At 40.9% G+C, this 21,431-nt stretch overlaps 1 protein-coding gene across 3 annotated transcripts in view; it reads right to left on the bottom strand.

The window, feature by feature from the left end:
* LOC117535395 (alpha-1,6-mannosylglycoprotein 6-beta-N-acetylglucosaminyltransferase B-like) overlaps positions 1 to 21,431 on the bottom strand; it is a 114,511-nt gene that overhangs the window by 50,406 nt on the left and 42,674 nt on the right. For all 3 annotated transcript variants that reach the window (XM_034199843.1, XM_034199841.1, XM_034199842.1), the window contains exons 5-8: positions 20,985 to 21,058; positions 19,333 to 19,500; positions 15,873 to 16,037; positions 9,389 to 9,558 (exon numbers count right to left, since the gene is read on the bottom strand). In XM_034199843.1, coding sequence (XP_034055734.1) covers positions 9,389 to 9,558; positions 15,873 to 16,037; positions 19,333 to 19,500; positions 20,985 to 21,058 — 577 coding nt within the window. The remainder of the gene's footprint in view (positions 1 to 9,388; positions 9,559 to 15,872; positions 16,038 to 19,332; positions 19,501 to 20,984; positions 21,059 to 21,431) is intronic.

Below are 21,431 nucleotides of genomic sequence, written 5' to 3'. Positions count from 1 at the left end.
CACTGGCTATTTTTTTTAACTTCAATTCTGCTGTCTTTTTATTTTCATCTCAAAGCATAGAAACAAAGGCACATCAATCAGAAGGCTGCAGGGTGAGAGAGCATCAGCACTTATGGAAAGGCACGACCTGAGATTGGCAGCATAATAAGGCTCTTTGTTGAAGCCTTCGAGGATAAAGACAGCTTTGATTTCAAGAGTTTTACACTTGAGAAGTGCCCTGCATATACCTGTTATTACTTCCACTGTTGAGGCTGATGGGTTAAAGAGACAATTGACCCCAGATTTGACATCTATTAAATCATTTCTTAGGGTTACTGATCACACAATTCAGGCACGTCTGTTTGTTCCGGGGGAAACAAGGTGAAATTACCTGCCGAGTGTGTTAATGGGCTTTGTCAAGTAAAGCCCACTAGACATAATAGATATAGAGCTGCCATTGGCAAAATGTCTACGCACAGCAGGGCTCAATCCTGCGTCTTAAATCAGAACTATGTTAAAAAACAGCAGAATGACGTGAGTAAGAAGGAGAAGGCTGAGAGTGTGAGACTGTTAGGAAAATATCACTCGTCACCGGCTTGAGCTTCATTATCAGGATACATGTATTTATTATCCTTGCAAGAATGGAAGTAGTCATCACATACAGAGCATATGGGACAAATAGTTCACCGAATAGTGTCCTTCACATGCTTTATATACAAGAGAGGGTATTATTCAGTCACACGATGGAGGAATGGGCTAGTTGCACAAGATGGCGTCTATCAACTTCCGGTTAATTGAGTGTGCGGTTGTAAACTTCCGGTCTACAGTAGAGCGGTAGAGGGAAGAGCGATAGATAGCGTATAGATAGCAATAGATAGCGAGAGAGATAGCGTATATATATTATATAGACACTATTTTGCACTCGATGTCTCCAAGACCTACCGAAGGTTACGAGCAAAAGAGGAAAGGGGTTCAAGATGTAGCTACATACCCAGCTACGTCGACAATTATGAAGGTAAGTGACCAGTGGCGACTGGTCATTAGGGGCAGGCACAGCCCCACCTAGTGTCAGCAGAAAGTATTAAAAATAATGATTACAACAAAATGCAAAAAATAAATTAAAAAATATATAAAATATATTTTAAGATCATGTTTAATCATCTGATGTGTCTGTACATTGCTGTTTTAGTCTGTGTTCTTCTAATTAGTGTCTACAGTGTGTGCCTATTGAGCTGTTTAGAGCCATGTGGGACAAAACCCAATCCTGCCCCTCCCTCTCTCTGTCTAAGTGAACGGTGACTGTAAAAACTACACTGCGCATGCTCAGAATCTTTTCCTATTTAATGTGTGTGGCAAAAAAATAATGACCATAGGGGCATAGAGCTGCCATCCCCACCATACGTCATCTCACATCATTCAGAGCTGATTGGCTGTAAGTACGTGTGCCGCGAAAAGTGTGGTGTGTGAAGAGGAGACGAGAGAGCTGCAGTGAGGAGTCCTAAAACCCGGAAGTAAGCTGCGCATGGCTTCCCTCGACAAAAAAGCAATGAGATTTCTCCATAGGATTTTAGAAAATAGCTCCAAATAAGGTCTGTGGGAAACATAGCTATTAGATAAATGCACGTTTTGTTCAGCCGGATAATATCCACATGTCTACCCTACTTTTATAATTTTTGAATAATAAATCTATTGATTAGATTAGATTTATGATAGACTTTTGAAACTACAAGAACATAAGGAGGACTTTTACAAAAAAGTAATAGAGATTTTTGTCCAGAAGGATAGGCAAATGGACTTCATCTTCAAGTCAAGGTAAGACTGCAATTTTATTGAAAATGGGATCTTACTAAGAGAGAACAATTCAATATTTAAATGATAAAATTACATTTTTTGGGTATCCTTTTGTTGAACTGTCTGTTTAAAATTAATTGAAGCATCAGACAAAAAAAGCTTTTGAAAATAATATTATATTTTGATTTAGGTCAAAATATAATATTTGTAAACCTGAAGAGTCAGAGCCTCACCAGCCATGAACCTCACTGCAGAAGCTATAGACATCTACGTTTTTTGTGCCCCACCACTTTTGTACATATAAAAACGCCACTGTAAGTGACAAACAAAGCTGTAGTTACTGGCTAACTTTGACAAATGTACAGTCTTGATACAGTGTAAAGCGTTTTAATGATGTACTATTATGTTTTTTTGGATAACATGAATGATATCCAATTCCCCACAGTTTCAAATAAAGATCTATCTTCAGGGAGAGTGAGCATCAGGGCTAGCTGTTACAGGTCCATGAGAAAGCATGAAAAGCCTCACGATCTCAGAGTAGGGAGGAAAATAAAAAGTGTTAATCGGTTCAAAGCCTCAATCAGGTTCATGTTCTGGGGTTTTGATGTGGCAAGAGTAGGTAACCTGTGATTTAGGATTCAAATAAGCCCAGCTAGCTGACGTGTTGCAACAGATTACATAGTGACAATACATTTGCTCACATCAACTGGTAGCTAGCTATGTGTGTGTAGCATGAAGGGGCTACAGATTTATTTTCGTTTTGTAACCCTCTCGTGTAAAATGATAAATACATTAGCTAAACCCAAACTTAGCTTTCATCAAAGATTCTTAATGAGAGGTTGAAAACCGTCTCTGCTTTCATGGAAACCCCAGAAACTGGTTGTGACGGCTGGTTTTAATCTGTAAAATGTTATCATATTGTGGATTTATTAAATTATGTATTTTCCTTTGTTATTTAAGTGTGCGTTTGTTTTGAGGATATAATTCATTAGTACCTAAACATAGTATGGTATAACTGCTTTTTGTAATGAAATACACAATTGGTTTGGGAGCAAGAAATCTTTTAATCGTTGTTGCCCAGGCTTGCCGAAATGAATGGAAACTTATCTCCCGATTATAACATTGTGTAACTTGCTGCTGTTAAATACCGTCAAACTATGTGCAATATGTGCTTTATGTGCAATATATACTTTATATACATATGCCATCTTTAATAACTGTAATATATACCGGGCTGCTAAATCCTAAGAACTGCTACAGGATTTGATTTGTAGATTTGATTTGTTTTTTATCTGTATTTTTGAAAATTATGTAACTTTTTATCTTTTTTTTAGCATATTGTTTATTATATTATAACTTAGTACTTTTTTAGCATATTGTTTATTATATTATAACTTAGTACTTTTTAACGCATGTAAGATATTCAACACTAAGCTGTCTGTGGCTCTTTCCTGCTGTAATGCTGCACATGTCCCCTCTGTGGGACTAAAGGTATTCTGATTCTGATAACGGGACGAATGTGTCCAAAGGGGCACACAGCAATGTAGTGCCGACTTTCTTACACGCTGGAAGGCCAATCGCTTTTCTTTACCCCGAAATCCGCTCATTCTTGCTCTCGGTGTGACTGTTACGTACTCCCCCCCTTTTGTTGTCCTCTTTATTCTCTCTGCTGTGCAGGTACACCTGGCTCCGCCTTCCCCAGGTGTTCCCAGTTGTCACTCAGCCGAGCTTGGCGCAGGTGTTCCCAGTTGTCACTCAGCCGAGCTTGGCGCAGGTGTTCCCAGTTGTCACTCAGCCGAGCTTGGCGCAGGTGTTCCCAGTTGCCAATCAGTCGAGCATAAAAGAGGAGACTGAAGGAGGGGGTCGATCACTACTCCGGATGTCTCTGCTGTGTCAGAGCTCTTTTGCCTTTTTGTTGTGTTTCCTGGAGGACGTGTTAGTATTAGGTTTTCGCGGCTTTATTTCTCTCGTTAGGTTCTGTTGGATTTTGGGTAGCGGAGGAAGGCTCTGGATCCTACGGCCCGTGGTGTGGTTGGCCCAAGTCCCCTCCGTCTGTTTGTTTGTTTTACCTGTCCTCCAGTGGAATGATTTAGTATTGTGGCAATAAATGTATGATCACAGTTTAGTGCCTACGTGTTGTGTACTTTTGTTTTATGTTGCGGACTGCCTCACGAGCCACTACTATTGAGTAGGGAGGCGGGTCGTAACAGTGACATAACAAACTGTCAAGCTGTCAAAACTCTGTACTCAAACCGGAAGTACTCAGCCGCACACCCAGCCGCCGGAAGCTGATAGACGCCATCTTGTGCAAAGAGCCTATACCGGTTCAAAGCAGTATACAATGTTTAGTTTAGATTAGCTAAGACCCACGTCAGAAATGATCATGCTTGTCATATGTCTATCTCCCTAGAGGCTGAATCATCATATTAATCGTTGTCTCATAGCTATCATATGCCTAAAACACTGTGTCCTGACGCTCTTCTATGTAATCATACATCCTGTTACATACACAGCTACGTAGGGCCTTTGTTATCATGTGCTACTCTGATATTGGAAGAGTACATTCAGTATTTTGCCAACAGAGACCCATCTCTGGATCACAAAGACACTTCACTTTGCAGACAGAGCTTTCTAAACCTGACAGACTGCAGCTATACCTCCACCCTCCTGATTCTCCTTTCTCCCTCCGTCCTCCCCCCATCCACCGATCCTCAGGTGTCAAGATGCCCTGCTCTGTCGCTGGCTAATTACCCGTGTCGCTCTGGGTGGGGATGAGATCCCCAAGCAGAAGTGACAGCTGTCTCTGCCGCTCTGCAGAATTCCCCAGGGTCCTCCCATCACTCTGCGACAGGTGCCGGTGTTACTGACAGAAGTGATTTCACAAACACTTCTGTCTCCACCTCAATTACATTAAATCCAGGACAGCAGGACCCACTTCCTGTCAAAGAGAAATCTTTAGCCATAAAAGATTATAAAATGATTCGTGTTTTGAATTTCACAGTTTAATCACTACTGTGTTTTTGGCACACTGCATTTGACATACTACACTGAACAAACATATAAACGCAACACTTTTGTTTTTGCTCCCATTTTTCATGAGATGAACTCAAAGATCTAAAACATTTTCTATATACACAAAATAATCATTTCTCTCAAATATTGTTCACAAATCTGAAAAAATCTGTGATAGTGAGCACTTCTCCTTTGCCGAGATAATCCATCCCACCTCACAGGTGTGGCATATCAAGATGCTGATTAGACAGCATGATTATTGCACAGGTGTGCCTTAGGCTGGCCACAATAAAAGGCCACTCTGAAACGTGCAGTTTTGCTTTATTGGGGGGGTCTGGGGGGGTCCGAAAACCAGTCAGTATCTGGTGTGAGGGGTAGGGTTAGGGTTAGGGTAATGTTGTGAATCGAGTGGCCCATGGTGGTGGTGGGGTTATGGTATGGGCAGGCGTATGTTATGGACGACGAACACAGGCCACTCGATTCACAACATTACCCTACCCCTACCCCTCACACCAGATACTGACTGGTTTTCGGACCCCCCCAGACCCCCCCAATAAAGCAAAAATGCACGTTTCAGAGTGGCCTTTTATTGTGGCCAGCCTAAGGCACACCTGTGCAATAATCATGCTGTCTAATCAGCATCTTGATATGCCACACCTGTGAGGTGGGATGGATTATCTCGGCAAAGGAGAAGTGCTCACTATCACAGATTTTTTCAGATTTGTGAACAATATTTGAGAGAAATTGTTATTTTGTGTATATAGAAAATGTTTTAGATCTTTGAGTTCATCTCATGAAAAATGGGAGCAAAAACAAAAGTGTTGCGTTTATATTTTTGTTCAGTGTATGTATTGGAACAAGATATTATTCTATGGTATTATAATGCAGGGAAAGCGTCTACAGCCATGCTAGAAGCTCTGTGAGACTGTAATTAGGCTAAATGCAGCTATCAGCATGCTAACATGCTCACACTGCGTGCTGAAATGGGGGGAGTTAAGCAGGGGTGATGTTTAACACGTTCACCAGCTTATTTAAGCATGTAGGCATGTTAATTAGCCCTTGAGTGTCTTTTGTTTTGCAGGTCACCAACCGAATGTGTGAAACAAATTAAATGTTTTGACCTGTTAGGTACAAAAGTCAGGGGGCTCATCCAAGTTATTAAACGTTTTCTTTATGTGGTAAGACGTTTCATGGGTATACATCCAATAATTGTTGGGAATACACACCATAATCCTCATTGGTTGGTACATATCAGGGGATGTACGTCCTTTGATCAGCTTTCTTTCCAAGACCTTTCTCTAAATGTTGTTAACATAATTTGCCATTGCCACCAGCAGCATATCATGTTCGATGTAGGACTAATGCCACAGCGAAAAGTGGTAAATCAACATAATATTGTGGTATCAGACCAAATATTGTCTTCTCTGAATATGATAATATGGAATAATGGTTTTAAAGGCTGCATTACAGCAAATGTATGTAATTTAAACTTACAAGCTGCTCTATTATTTGTCTTCACCCACTTGGTCATTATACTCCACATTTCTGAGTATTATTAATCAAAATCACATTTGCGGGTATTGAGCTATTTCGTCAAACATGATATTTGATTTTCTCTCAGCCCTACAACCGGCTGATGCACAATAATTACATTAACTGAACAATCACAACCACACTACTTCAAAAAGAGTTGGATCAGTGAATCCCTCGAAGACATTCTGCAGTGTGTGGAAAGCGAGAAGACTTGTTCAGAGGCAGCACCTCAGTGGAGCATCTGCAGGATCTGGTAGTAAAGATGTCGGAGCATAACTGATTTCTCAAAGCAGGACAGCAAAGGAAAGACGACAGCCAAAGTGACTACTCAGTGAAGCCACCAGAGAGCATGATTGTTGCTAATCAGAGGCAATTACATTCTGCAAACCAACAGCTTGACACCCACCGTAAGTAAGCTCATTTTGAGGCTAATCTGTCTGTCTGAGAAGACGCTAAACATATCAACAATCCTGTCCAAGTAAGAACCGCAGCAGGCCATTCGGAAATATTAAGCTCCTTTGTTCAATGCCTGTGTGTGAAAGTGAAGAGTAGGACATGTAAATAGATACGAGCCTGAGGGAATCTGTGGGAGCACAACCCACATAACGATATGTCCATTTGTTGTTGCGTGTGGGAGAGTCGGGATGGCGAGAAATGTTCCCTTTTTCGATTCATTAACAGCCAGAGAAAGGGGATTTATGGATATTCGGCATCTGCCATTAACTGGTCAATTTGAGATGGCCATAAAAAAAGAGTGGGATATGTACACTGGGTTGTGTTTAGTGGGGAGGGGGAATATGGTCTGCGCCTGATAAATCCACTTGGATTCAATTTCAGCCTTTCATTACATTTTCTCTAAGGCTGAGCATTTCATTTCCTGATGAAAAGGGTCTAATATCAGCCTGAGTGGAACGCCACTGCACTCTTATATAAATGTACTGATGAAATATCTCAATAAAGACACACACACACACACACCATGTATACATCACTTCAGGGGACATTACATTGACTTACATGCATTTCCTGGAGACTTAACCTGACCAAGTCTTCACCCTAAAATGAATGATTCCCCTTATGGGAACCTCCATTTTGTCCCCATAAGGGAGGTGAGTCCCTACACGTGACTGTGTAAACTGATTTAGTATAGTAATGTAATGCTGGGCCACACACACACACACACACACACACGCACACGCACACGCACACGCACACGCACACACACACACACACATACCATGTATACATCACTTCAGGGGACATTACATTGACGGCCCGTCTACACTACAGGCATCGAAAAAGCTTGAAGCTGGGCGTGTCTGAAGCTTGGCGATTTTTTGCGAGCAACGCGACCAACAACCAATCACATGAATCTCCCGCCCCCGACATACAAAGCAATAGCAATGTTAAAACGAAGTAAACTGGATATAAAATCCCCAAACAGGCGAAAACCTACCAGTTTCACCCACTGTCTCTGCCACCTCCCTCCATGCCTGGTTCCTCCGGTTTGTATCCCGGTAAATAGTTCTTGTCGGAAAGAACCGGGTGATTTGCTACCGTAATTTCTCGTTTGGAATATGAGGAAATGAACTGCGGTCTGGCTCTCCCAGCTTGCACGCGGTTTGATTGGCTAGCGCTTGTACTGGCGGGAATTGCAAAAAACGGGATTTGATTGGCTGACGCCAGCTTCGAGCAAGCATCGAGGCCGATAGACGCTCGCGATGCTTGCAACGCCTTGCCATGCTACCCACAATGCAGTTCGTCGAAGTTTGAAAATATCCTACGTCACCCCATTCAAATGAATGGGGGAAGCGTTGAAAGCATTTTTTGACGCCTGTAGTGTAGACGGGCCGTGACTTACATGCATTTCCTGGAGACTTATCCTAACCTTAACCATAACCAACACATGCCTAACCCTAACCCTTACCCTTACCCTTACCCTAACCAAGTCTTCACCCTAAAATTAATGATTCCCCTCATGGGGACCTCCAATTTGTCCCCATAAGGGCGGCGAGTCCCCACACGTGACTGTGTAAACAGATTTAGGTCCCCACAAGTATAGTAATGCTAGGCCACACACACACACACACAGTATTTATATGTTGGATATTGTAAGGCCAGTCCAACATTTCTGATGGTATTCCTAAGGGAGACAGACCTCAGTGATTCAATAAACCATGACACCAATTAGTGGGGTAAATAATAGCGCACGCAGCAGATGCATTCCCGCTGCGGCATCTTCCTCACCGCACCAGAGTCCTTTATCAAAGCAGCTTTTCATCACAGGTGGAAATGTAAGATCAAAGGGCAGCTCAAACTCATCAACACCCTCAACTCTGCCCTGTAGCTATGATACAGGGCTCGATAACAAGCCCCCATTATCATCAGCCATGTCTGCTCCGGCTTCACACCACCCACTGGCAGAAAATAATCGACAGCTCTCTTGTACACACAGTCATTTTCCTGACCAGCCAGCGTGAAGCCCGAGCGTTTCTGAAAGATCACGGCGTCGAGAAAACTGTCAGGCAGAAAGGATTGGACCCATATGGGGCCATCTTTTTGCACCTTGCAGTGTCACAATCAATACTCTTTTATTTTTAGATGAAACCGTCTTTTCGGTGTGACTGTAAGGCACGTTGGGTAAATATGTGTGTCTCTCCACTGGCATATGCACTTATGTTTTTGATGACTAGCGACAAGCCCGTTATCGCTCTGGTGAGCTGTGGCAGGAAGGAGGTGCACAAACTGTAGAGATGCTGTCAAGCCCTCGGGCTGAAACAACACTCTGCAAGAAGGAGAGATAGCTTATCTGTGTGGCCGAAGGTGATCTGCAATAGAGTACGCCGCGGCAGCCGATCACTTGCAGAGCTTACAGGACGAACAGCAAAGCAATTTCACTCAACAAATAAGCCAAAAATAATGAAACAACGGATGGTCCCTGCACTGATGCCATGAATATCTCACATTACATTTGGATAGGAGAGACAGTGTTGCACATTGACTGCAGTAGTTCTGCCTAAAGCAAGTGAGAACATATGATGATCAGAGAGGAATCATTTAAGTGCAAACTCACCCGTGAAGCTCCTTGAGGGAAAATGAGATCTTGAGGTTGTGCCCAAGCACATGGAGGGCTGTGAGGATGTCGGCCCATTGCACCATCTCACCCAGAGGACCCCCCTTCAGCACTTTGGGGCTGAAGACATCCCCAGACTCCTCTGTCAGGAAACCCACATGAACGAGAATCTAAATGCAAAATGAAAAGGAGATAAGTCAAGAAAAATGGAAAGTGTTCAGAGCACCACAGCGCTTGGTTTTGTTAATGCACTGTGAGCATTTTTGTTTTAAAGAGGACTTATTATTCAAATGTTATGGTTCATAATTGTATTTTGTGCCTCTACTGTGACATGTTTGCATGCTTTAATATATTCGACAAGTGCTTTTTTTTCTCATGCTTGTGCTGCAGCACCTCTTTTCACCCTCTGTCTGAAACCAGAGCCCAGTCTGCTCTGATTGGTTAGCTGGCTGGCTTTGTTGTGATTGGACAACCGTTTAGAGATGTCCCGCCCCATAGCCTATAATGTACAATGTGTTGGAGCGCTAGCCAATAAAAGCACGAGTGTTACATAGTGATGTCGCGGTGTTACAGAAGTAAACAAAGGAGTCCAATGGAGGCGTTTCAGGCAGGGGGGGAACTTTGGGATTTAGGGGAAAACCCCCCAAAAAGCATAAAATTCCCTTCTAACCTTTCTTGAACTTGTTTGGTTCTTTCTCAATTTTTTTCAACAGTTATCTTTTGCCAAGTGTTCAAACATCAAAAAGCAATATACCATCTGCCAGCACATAGTTTGTCCATCGCTCTGTATGGTTGATCGATGCTAAAAGGGTGGGGGGGGAGGGGCCCTTGAAAAGGTTGAGAACCACTTTTGTAGAGCCTTATTTCCTTCATGTTTTAATCTTTATATTCACAGTTCCGTGTGTTGAATAATTGAGATTTAGTGAGAGCAATTTTCACTGACGCTCCAGAAGGTTTCACATATGAATACATTCAGATATTTGGTATGGATCGGTGATCAGATTTTAAATAGAATTGTGTGTCTAATGAAAGCGAGGAGGAAGAGTGACAGCAAAGTCACACCAACTCAACTCCTGAGAAATACAATCAGCTGTGCATCGACTTGAAATTAAACTGACCTGCTGAGGGCTAATTGATATGCAGAACGATTCACAAGCCTTTTAATTGCTGATGGGAAAGGGTGGAACTTCTAGGCAGTCAAATATGTAATGAAATTATATTCCTTAACAGATGGCAGCAATTAAAAAAACCAAACTATTAATTTGAGTTTGAATAAACGTACAAATACTTTTTTAATCAGCTCAACCACACACTTATCTACATATTTGTCACAAGGTGAGTTTTCTCCAGGTGTTATTGTAGATGTCATCACCTTTTTAAAGATAAGTAACATCTGTCTTCACTCTTTCTTAAGTCTTCCAATTGGCAACTAGACAGAAATGTTTTCAAATTTCAACTAAACTATCCCCCAAAATCCATTCCAGCCTTTTTATTTTTTATTTCATTTTATTTAGCAAAAATGAATTAAAAAAGATCCTCATGAGATTTTACAGATGTGTATTTATGTTAGTATCTAATTTAGGCTAAATTGGGTGAGTGTTTTCAGGGCTAAAAATATAACTAGATGTGGCCTTAATACCATTTTTTTATCCAGTTACATTGCTGATACCAATCCAATAAAAAATACACTGCTGACGCAATGGATTTCCCCCGTGTGTGAGCAACGGAGGTGTTCAGCCTGCAGGTCTGTGTACATCAATGAGCCCCAACGTCAGAGCCAGCCAATATGGGGTGGCAGAAATCTCCATTTTCTGGAGTTGGGGTGATGTGAAATATAATTTTTGTATAAATGGTCCTTCTATAAATAAAAAATAAATAAATAAATACACAGGGCTAAAATGTTGTTGTTGGACAATTTGATACTTTTACTTTAAGGAACATGTTTACATGCTTTACATTACATTACATTACATTGCATTTAGCTGACGCTTTTATCCAAAGCGACTTACAATAAGTACATTCGACCAGGAAGATACAACCTTGAAGAAAACAGAATCATATAAGTACATCAGGTTTCATAGAGCCAAACATTTCAAGTGCTACTCAACTGGCTTTAGATAAGCCAGTCCTTTATATAAGTGCTCTGTTAGCAGTTCTTTGTTAGTAATTCTATCGTTCTAAGTGGAGTCGAAAGAGATGAGTTTTCAGTCTGGCTTTAATGTTCAGAGAAAGTTGTATTTGCTGTAAAGTGTCTCTACTGTAGGCTATTTTTATTATATGTACAGCACTTTGGCTCGACCAAAAATCGTTTATAAATGTGCTATATAAATAAAACTTGATTGATTGATTGATTCAAACAACACATTATATTCTCAAACTGTCTGTGTAAACGTATCTGTATTCACCCTCCTATTGTAAAATGATGGCTCCCTTTGGAAATGTAGATCTCAAGGCATGGGCGGAGGAACTCACATATCGTGGTCTGTATATTTGAATAAGCCTTCATGTGATATAGGAAGGGTAGCCGCATCCTAATGGCCTGCAGAGTCCTTTGTTTTCTGATGAGGTAGTCAAAGCCTAAACTGGGTTGTCTTATTTAACAGTTTTAAGGTTTTTAGGCACTCCAGATACACAAACACATATGGACAAGCAATTATTACATATTATGTTATTCATCAATGGTGCCCTTAAAAGTGCTATTCAAGTCATATTTAATCGCCCTTGTTTGCAGGTGTTGAAATAACAGAGGCTGAAAACAAGGCATGAGTGTCTCCCTTGTGTATAGTGTCTTACTCCTGTTCAAGATGTTCCTATACCGACCCAGAGAACAATGTTCACAATAATCCACTTCAGCTGACACGCCATGGGCAATAAGCATGTTGCTGAAGAGAAAGGCAGCACCAGCAGCTAAAGTGACATTTGCAGGTATGATTTTAACCTTTGTGAAGCTTTGTGTGGTCATTCATCATCATGTCGCATTGTTATTCAGGTTTCATAAACAACCTTATAAAACACAACACTAACGATTTCTTACTCACATGGTTACCAAGTAGACCTTGAATATGGATTATTATCATTAATAGGGAGACAGAACAGGAAGCGGAAAACAGAGAGGTTGACCAGAGACTCTCCAACGCTCGTCTGTGAAAACAATTTGTGTTTTCTCAACAGCACTCAGTGTTTCTGCGACGGAAGCCAAGCCTGCAGGGTCTGGTTAATGGACAGTAACTATTACTGTCTAACAAATCATTACAGCAAACAAAAGCCCGCTCCCCAGTTGCGAGGAAGCATGAATTGTTATTAACAGAACGTGCTTTGATTCGTCCAACTGAAAAACAAACACACAGGATACTGTCAGCTAATTTACAAAAAGCTAAACGGTACAAATGCATGTCTTTCATTTCAGCTTTTGGAGTATCAAGCTGCTTTTCGGCTACAGAGGGATTTGAGCAGAGCTGTCCACATCTTATTAGTTTGTTTAAACGGAGATCTACACAACTGTCCTCAGCCGCTATGAAGCCATGACTAAATATAATGACTGTGCTTTATTGAGTTGATAATCCCTGCAGAGACATCCATGCAAACATGTCCCAGATGTAAGGAATGAATGGGGATCAGGTGAAAGATACACAAAATACCCTTGGCAGAGGTTGCGCTACACTTTTTCCGGACAGGATCGTAACATTTCCGTCAAAATCCATTATTACCCGTCGATCTGTACACAACTGACGGGGGGAGAGCACGCTCGTGAACTTTCAACGGGGGGGGGGGGGGGGACTGTTAGCGCCGGTGTTATGCATGCCCACTGCACCTCGAGGGAGCGCGCCGCAACGTAAAGCATAAACTCCCAGACATTTCAATGATTTGTACGGTAAAGTTAGGTCTGGAAACGATATCATTTCCTTTTTGGCGGCCATCCATAACAAGACATAACACCGGAGCCCTGCTGCGGGGAAACTTTTGCGCTGTTCTGAGTTTGTTCTAATCCGTCAAAATGACAGACTGCTTTCAGATTTTTCCGTCATTGTTAAAAAAAATCCGTCATAGAAGGAATATATTCGGTTAACGCGACCTCTGACCCTTGGAGAAGTTGTGTTTTTTTTATAATGAGTAATTTCATACGTATAGAAATGTTTAGGTTATTGTACATTTCCTCCCTGCAGTGCTGTTGGCATGTGTTGAGTTCAACGTGTGTTCCTTCCTTTTCACCCTCTGTGTGAAACCAGAGCCCGGTCTGCTCTGATTGGTTAGGTCGGCTCTGTTGGTCGGCTCTGTTGTGATTGGTCAATCGCTTAGAGATGTCTCGCCCCATAGCCTATAATGTACAATGTGTTGGAGCACTAGCCAATACAAGCATGAGTGTTACATAGTGATGTCACGGTGTTACGGAAGTAAACTAAGGAGTCCAATGGAGGCGTTTCAGGCAGGGGGGAACTTCGGGATTTAGGGGAAAACCCCCAAAAAGCATAACAGTGCCTTCTAACCTTTCTTGCACTTTTTTGGTTCTTTCTCAGTTGTTTTCAACAGTCATCTTTTGCCAAGTGTTCAAACATCAAAAAGCAATATACCATCTGCCAGCTCATAGTGTGTCCATCGCTCTGCGCGCAGAAAATGTATGGTTGATCAATGCATTTTTTTTAAAGGGCGGGAGGGGGGGTGCTGGCTTTGACATGTGATTAAACACCACGAAGAGCTAGGTAACCACAATAATACATGATGTAAAGAGGGGGGAAATTACCTCCATGGATGAATACAGCTTGGTGACAGTTTTACAAATGACGATATCCAGAAATTAAATGTCATACCTCCATCATGTTATCACCCAGAAATAAAAGTTTAAAAAAAGAATAACGACAAACATCCTGACCTGTTAGATCCCAAAACACTAGATCCTACGCTTCCCATAATGCAACAGGATCTTCTTCCATTACATTTCCCCTGCCTGTTTCCCAATTCTTTCCAACCCCACAACTCCGGTTAGTAAAGCAGCTGTTTTTTCATTTAAAAATCAATTATTAAGCCCCGCTTTAAAGCCAATTTGGAATGATCCTTTGTTTCAAACCATCCCTTCTCTTTTTGAGAATATTATTTTGTGATGCATGGTCCTTGTTTAACAAAGAGTAATAATAGTAACAACGTTTTCCTGCCAATTCGGCTATTAATCTCTGATATTGGCAGTCAAATCAGGCTTCTTGGATTGAATCGTCGAAAAGTTGTCTTTTTCTGCATCACTCCTTGTTTAAATCCTCAATATAACTATTGTAGATTCTTTGATCTGTACTCTTGTACATACAGTACTGTTCACACGTGTTTCCCGGGTGTGAAGTTCTCAATCTTTCAAATGACTATACAGTATTCTCACCTATGTCGAGCTATAAATAAGGTGTCATCACAAGGTTGTTGTGTGCCAAGATGTTAAGGTGTTAGTCATGAAATTATCCCACATAGAAGAGAGTGCTAAGGAACCTTATGCAGTGTATAAATGTACGTTGTTGAGTGTTTAAGACAGAGAACCACGGTAAAAGCTTCTCACATTATGATTGTTTTTCAATTTCATACTCTTATAATCTCTGTGGGTCTGACACCAACCGACCTCATTGATTGGTTGAGAGTCTAGCAACAGGTTATATATAACACTTAATTCTGGAGCACACAAACTGAGCAGCTCCAGGCAATAGCTAATACCCCTGTGGCAGAATATTTCAGCAATAAACTAAGAATGATGTGTAATCCATACATCAAACATCAACAAAAGAACTCCTGCACAATATAGTATCATGTTTAGTGAACACATACATTTAAGTGTTTCCACTATTAACACTTTTCTGGGTTAATTCCTTGCGATGTCTTACTACAGTAGTTATGTATTTAAGGCTCTAACATTTATGCCACGAGGGATCTAATGTCACTTATGTCTGATAGCAGCGCTGTTTCAGGCTTTGTGGAAATGTCCCTGAAAATGTCAGTGTAGAGAGGGCACTAAAGCCAATCAATGCCAGCTAGTTTCATCCTTACAGGCTTTTGTCTGTATCTCATCATCCAAGTAGCTGCAGATAAAAGAAAATGTTGGTCCAACAAACTCACAGCTGTTCTGGATGCTTAGCAGCCTTGCTGGTGGGCATTAAAGGACTCTGACTGTCTGATGTTTGATCCAAAACATCCTGTACTGAAAGTGTTTTTCCCCTCTTTTATGCCTACATTTAGAATAGAGTAATATGTGTCCAGTTACAGAAATACAAGAAAGTTGAAACTGAGAAAAAGTACTTTTTACTGGTTTGTCATCTGAAGTCTGTTTGAAACCACAACACAGGACTTGTTTTCTTTTCCCAAGCTTTCATCCTCTGATGTGTGCAGAAGATACTCGTGTGTGTGTGTGTGTGTGTGTGTGTGTGTGTGTGTGTGTGTGTGTGTGTGTGTGTGTGTGTGTGTGTGTGTGTGTGTGTGTGTGTGTGTGTGTGTGTGTGTGTGTGTGGTACATATTCACCCTGTTCTGCTCCCTCCAGTGGCTGCGCAGCCTGTCATCCAGCCGTCGAGCAGCGGAGGCCCACTGCGCCGCCATCCTGCGCATGCGCCTCTTCATGAAGCTCAGGGACTCCTTCCCCGTGCCCACCTGCTCCAGCAGAGCCCCGACGTCAGACTGGAAAACAGCCTGGAAGACAGGAGTCAAAGTCAACTTTATTGTCAATCATTCAGTTTGTGTGTACAGTACAGACAGAGAAATCGAAATGCCGTGTCCCACAATCCCGAATACAAAAATACAAATATGTATATCCTATATATACACAATCAACAGACACATTTATACATATGCACACATTAAGACATAAATAAAAGCACAACAATCAATCAAAATATACGAAATAACAGTCACTTCAATAGCTTTGAGAAATGTGCATTAGTGCAAGATTGCCCATAGCAGCGTACAAAGTGTCTGGTGCTGGATTTGAGTGTGTGTGTGTGTGTGTGTGTGTGTGTGTGTGTGTGGGGTGTGGATATGACTGGAAAGGAAATGTACAGAATACAGTGGCTTATTTTTTTACACCAGTGTCTCATTTCTTCTTCTTTCTTATAAAGATAATTTTGGGCCAGAGAGCACCTTTGTTGGAATAGGGAGATACAGCAGATTTCATCACCGGAAATGTTCTGATGGCTCAGGAGTCAAACCTGCGTACTTGGCAGCAAACACCGCCTATGGGCCGTCAGGGTTAGCCAATAAGCTGTCCGATGGCCCCAAAGTCTTATTTCTTTATGATGAGATACTTTATTGCCATTATGCTGCTGTTCAAGCCAACAATACAACCAAATTGGGATGCCGCCCCCTGATGTTAAAAACAATATAAAAGAAAGTCAAATTAAAAAGATGCCACTATAAAAAGTCAACAATGGAAAGTTAGGACCTAGGGATAAGGTAAGATAAGATGGACCTTTATTAATCCCTGTGGGGAAATGCAGGAGTTTAAGTAGCAACCGAGTGAGATCTTAAATAGTTGCTGTGGCTGCCAATATGAGAGAAACATGCGATACTGTTAAATATGGTGAATTAATCTGAATATTTCTTGCAATGAAAAGAAAAATATCAAAGAGTATTCTGCCTTTCTGCTGGTTTCAGGATAATTCAATAAGAGACAATTATTTAAGAGCCAAAAAGCTCATTAAGCCGTTGTTTGTTGTTTTATTATTAACATAATTATAAACAACAACCAGATTTGTAATTGGCCACTTCTGTTACTTGTCACATGGGTGTAGTCTATGGTATTAATGGCACCTGTTGTGGGGTTCGTTGATGACAAAGAGGGTGGGCTCAGCTCTGATATTCTCTGTTGACCGTTTGGTCCTACCTGGGTTAACGTTTTTTTGTCTTTATTAAACATCGTAAACGTTACCTTTACTACGGACTTTTCTATGGAAGGTGTCACAGCATGAGCCAAGTTTAGCCTCTAGGCAACTTAATTTATTGGGAATGTTGTCGCTTCAAACGTTGTTTTTTCAAAAAGGAAACAAAAACAGTTTATTATTTTCAAGTGCAGTTTTTTACTGATACTCTCTTTTAACCTACTCAAAAAACCCTTGTATTATGTGTCTATTTCTCAAGTTCAAATCATAATTCTTATAGAACATTAATATGTGGTACAGCCCAAATAATAGCAGTACTCCAAAGGCTTTCCGGTAGGCAAAAAACAATAAATGATAGCAGCATACAAGATGCACACCAGTAGCATTAGTCCAGATGTTTTACACCAAAAAACACAAAACAACAGGCTGTCATTCAGATGTATAACATAGCCTGAAGCAGGGATGGTGGGACACTAAAAAACGTCATTATTAGGCTGTTTTTTGAAGTTGTTCCTATTTATTAGAGGAGACTGTCATATCCTGTTATCTACTGATGCCCTGCGGCTAGGCCTCTCAGACACGTTGCCTGAGGGATTCCTGGATCAGCCTCATAAATAGTCTGTTCTCATTTTACATCTGCTCCTCTGCCCACCATAATCACTGCATCACCAGCGCACCGGTATTAATCAATGGAGTTACTGCATGGAGCACAGCGTACTTACAAATATACAGAAGAAGAGAACCTGGTGCACCCAAACGACTGCCGATACCTCTGTGAAATACACAAGATCCTCTCAGAGACAAAATCAATGTGCAGAGCTGAACTGTACTCTCACACTGCGGGGGAATGATGGCTCTCAGGAGCACCCGGTGTGCGCCACAGCAAAATGCAGAGTACCTAGGGGAGGCCTTGGGATTAGTCTCAGTGAATACAGGCTGGTAATTAGAGCAGAGGGTAGACCTGCAGAATGAATTCACAACAAGGCTCGTTGTGCCGGCTGTACGTTACTCTGGGGAGAAAGACTGAAGGGGTGGGGGGGCTAATGGTGAGATAAACCTTGAGGAGTGAATGTAAGGACAATGCATCATGTGTTGATGCAGAAAACAAGAAGGGAATGATGCGGAAAAGCAAAGAAAACTAGGAGTGACAGGCAGCACCTCTAGAGGACGATCCGCAGTGGGTATTTAGAATCTTCCAGGAGCTATTTATCAGGATATGAAGTGATACATGCTCTGCTGGTACTTGGAGAATACGTTTAAAGCACTCTGCAGCATCGGTGTCAAGCTACAAAATCGACATAGGCAGTAAACATTGGTGTTTTAGCATTCTGTTCTTTCTGTTTTTCTTCGTCATTTGAATGCTCAAATGATTAAGAACATTTTTGGCAGTTTAGTTTCAGATGTATACCTCATTCCTTGCCTAAACCTTTGTTGGCATGTGAACAATGTAAAATACGATGTGTCTCCTAAGTTGTTTCAGGGCCTTGGCCTTTTCGAACTCTCAGGTGAACATTTAAAAAGACCTTTATCTTTTCCCCAGGATTTTCTCTTCACACCGGACAGGACATGACACAACAGTCTCTAGTGCAGAGACAGGTATTTGCTCATTGTTGGACAACAGGGCCATGTCCCTGGGTGCTTGTGCTTTTGGGGAACTTAGACTGCAGTTATTATTTGACCTATACGTCAAAATGTTGCTCTGTTACTATATTTTCCTTTCAGCGTACTGTGCGTACGAAATGCTGTGTTACGTGCATAGACTGTATAAAAAAATATCACATAGTCACTTCAATGGTACCTATTGGTAATGTGACTAGGGTTTTTAAAATATTGTTTTGTCATTTAACATGAGTGTAGTAACATGAGACATTTTCAGGTGGCTAAAACATTAGCATATGTTGCTTTATTGTTTCATTCTAAGTTGGACCATAATTTACATCAAACTATTCATATAAAAGGTTAACAGGTAATAAAGTGAGAAGTAGTAGTTTTTCATAGACTTCCACACAAATAGATTTGTTTTGCAAGTAGCGGAGTTGCCCCCTGCTGGCCATTACAAATAATTCAGGTTTAGGGCAATCCGACCCCACGGTTTGCCTTATCATGGTTACCTGTTTTTTGGGCAGAGGCTTCAAGGTGGGTGCAGCAGTCTGGTTCCTCCAGATTAGTGGAGGGCAGAACCACTCCACCTCGCTCAGGTAGACGAGGAAGGAGCAATCGGAGCCGTCTACACCATAAAAGGCATAGCAAGGGTCCGACGTCCAACGAGCGCGCATCCACTGGAAGACAAACAAACACAATTCTGTCTCTAAGGAGTATACTTTACGGACATATTTATATTTGACTAGAGATTGCCTTAAAAGCATCCTGTGTGTCCTCTCATAATTTTGAAACTGAATGGGCAATTTCATGTTATTATTTTTCACTCTCACATTTATCTTTAATGTGATGCCTCTGGTCCTTTACTGTAAGGTACATGCAGCCATCAGCTACATTTATATCTGGGTTAAGCTGGCTGAATAAACCTCTGTGCTCACTCTGTGCTCAAGTACTCCAGATAATTGAGTGTTTTCATGTCTTGCAACGTAAGTCAGCAAAACAATCTGACAAGGTCATCCAGCAGGGTAACGTGATTAAGGAGAGAGGGCAGATTTTATTTAAGATGACTCGTTTTCTGACATGCACTGTAGGCTGCAAAGAGTGGATATGCAAGAGGAGGAAGCAGAGAGAACATGTTATTAGTGGAAACGTCTGGTTTTGTTAACATTAGGCTGGATGGCTGTCATAAGAAGGTAGGGAGCCAAAGGATCCTCCATATTCCCCCCCAGGAGAAAGGGACTGTTTTCTGTTAAAGAGAAAAACTAAACGGCAGAAACTGTTAGTTATACTAAAGCAGGAAGTACAGAGCACAGAAAAAGCAAGAAAGTTAAAAGACACAATATAAGACAGAAATCTTCTTCTGCTTGCGAACTATTGTGATATTAAAAGGTAAACGATGCACCATATGCACCTTTTCTATACATTAGCTACTCTTAACTATGTTTTGAACAGAAGGAAGATTCTTTTCACACATTTTGTCCTCAAATATTGAGTTTTTTTCACCAATTTCCAAATGTTGATAGAAGGAACACTTTGGATATACTGTTTTGTTTATGCCTGTATTCTCCCTGAATCCTGCAGGTCCGCTGCAACTCTTAATACTTTGAAATCCAGACTAAAAACGTATATTTTTGCCGCTGCATTTGAGTGAGTTGTTTATATCCACACTGCAGTATGGCTTTTATTCATGAATTCTATATCTGTTGTGTTTATTTTATTATCTTTGCTTTTTAATGCCTGTTTTTAAATGCCATTTTATAATGTGTTTTGCTGTATTTATTCTATTTGTAAAGCACTTTGAATTGCTGTGTGCTGAAAGGTGCTATATAAATAAACTTGCCTTGTCTTGCCTTGTATTGTACAAAGTGCTCATTTCTGCTGTTGCTAATGCTAAAAGGCTTTTATTCACACAATGTAAGGTATAAATACAATATGTAGTGTGTTTATAAAACTATATATGTCGTTTATATCTTTTCCATTTTGTGTTTTTCTTTGCCGTGACTCGGAACAATTTGTCACTGAGATAACCCTGTTCTCCCCAAAAAAGCCTCTTAACTTTTTGTACACAATGTATGTCGCACCAAGGTGAGGCGCCAGGCAAGGACACGGGCTATTCGCTGCTTTTGTGAAACGATTTGGACTTAAGTGAGATATGAAAACTTACATCCATCTTGCTGAGACAGTCTGGATAACGGGGGTCTTTAGGAGTCCCACATTGTGCTAATGTTCCATCCCTGACTGGAGAGAAGAAAAAGTGCAAGTTGTTTATCAAAGAAAAAGACAGCACACTATCAGACGGCAGGACAAATCAGAGAAAAATATCATCGTTGTGTTTTTTTTTAAGTGCACACACAAATGTAAATAAAAAAGAAATACTTGCAAGGTACATCGAATATATATATATATGGTGTTTTTAAATCTATCAGGAATTTTAAAAAAGTATCTGCTTTGTATTCCCTTATCTTCTTTATTAATTTTTGTTTAGTAAAAGTTTAATAAATCTATAAAAATATAAATATTATATAAAAAGATTTCCTTTGAAGTAAAAAAAAAAATAAAAAACAAAAGTTAATAATAATAATAAATCACAATTATATTGTATAACTCATTT

This window comes from Gymnodraco acuticeps, unplaced genomic scaffold (genome assembly GCF_902827175.1).
Source record: "Gymnodraco acuticeps unplaced genomic scaffold, fGymAcu1.1, whole genome shotgun sequence".
Taxonomy (NCBI): domain Eukaryota; kingdom Metazoa; phylum Chordata; class Actinopteri; order Perciformes; family Bathydraconidae; genus Gymnodraco; species Gymnodraco acuticeps.
The sequence above is the reverse complement of the archived record's forward strand: the minus strand, read 5'-3'. Positions and strand labels throughout refer to the sequence as shown.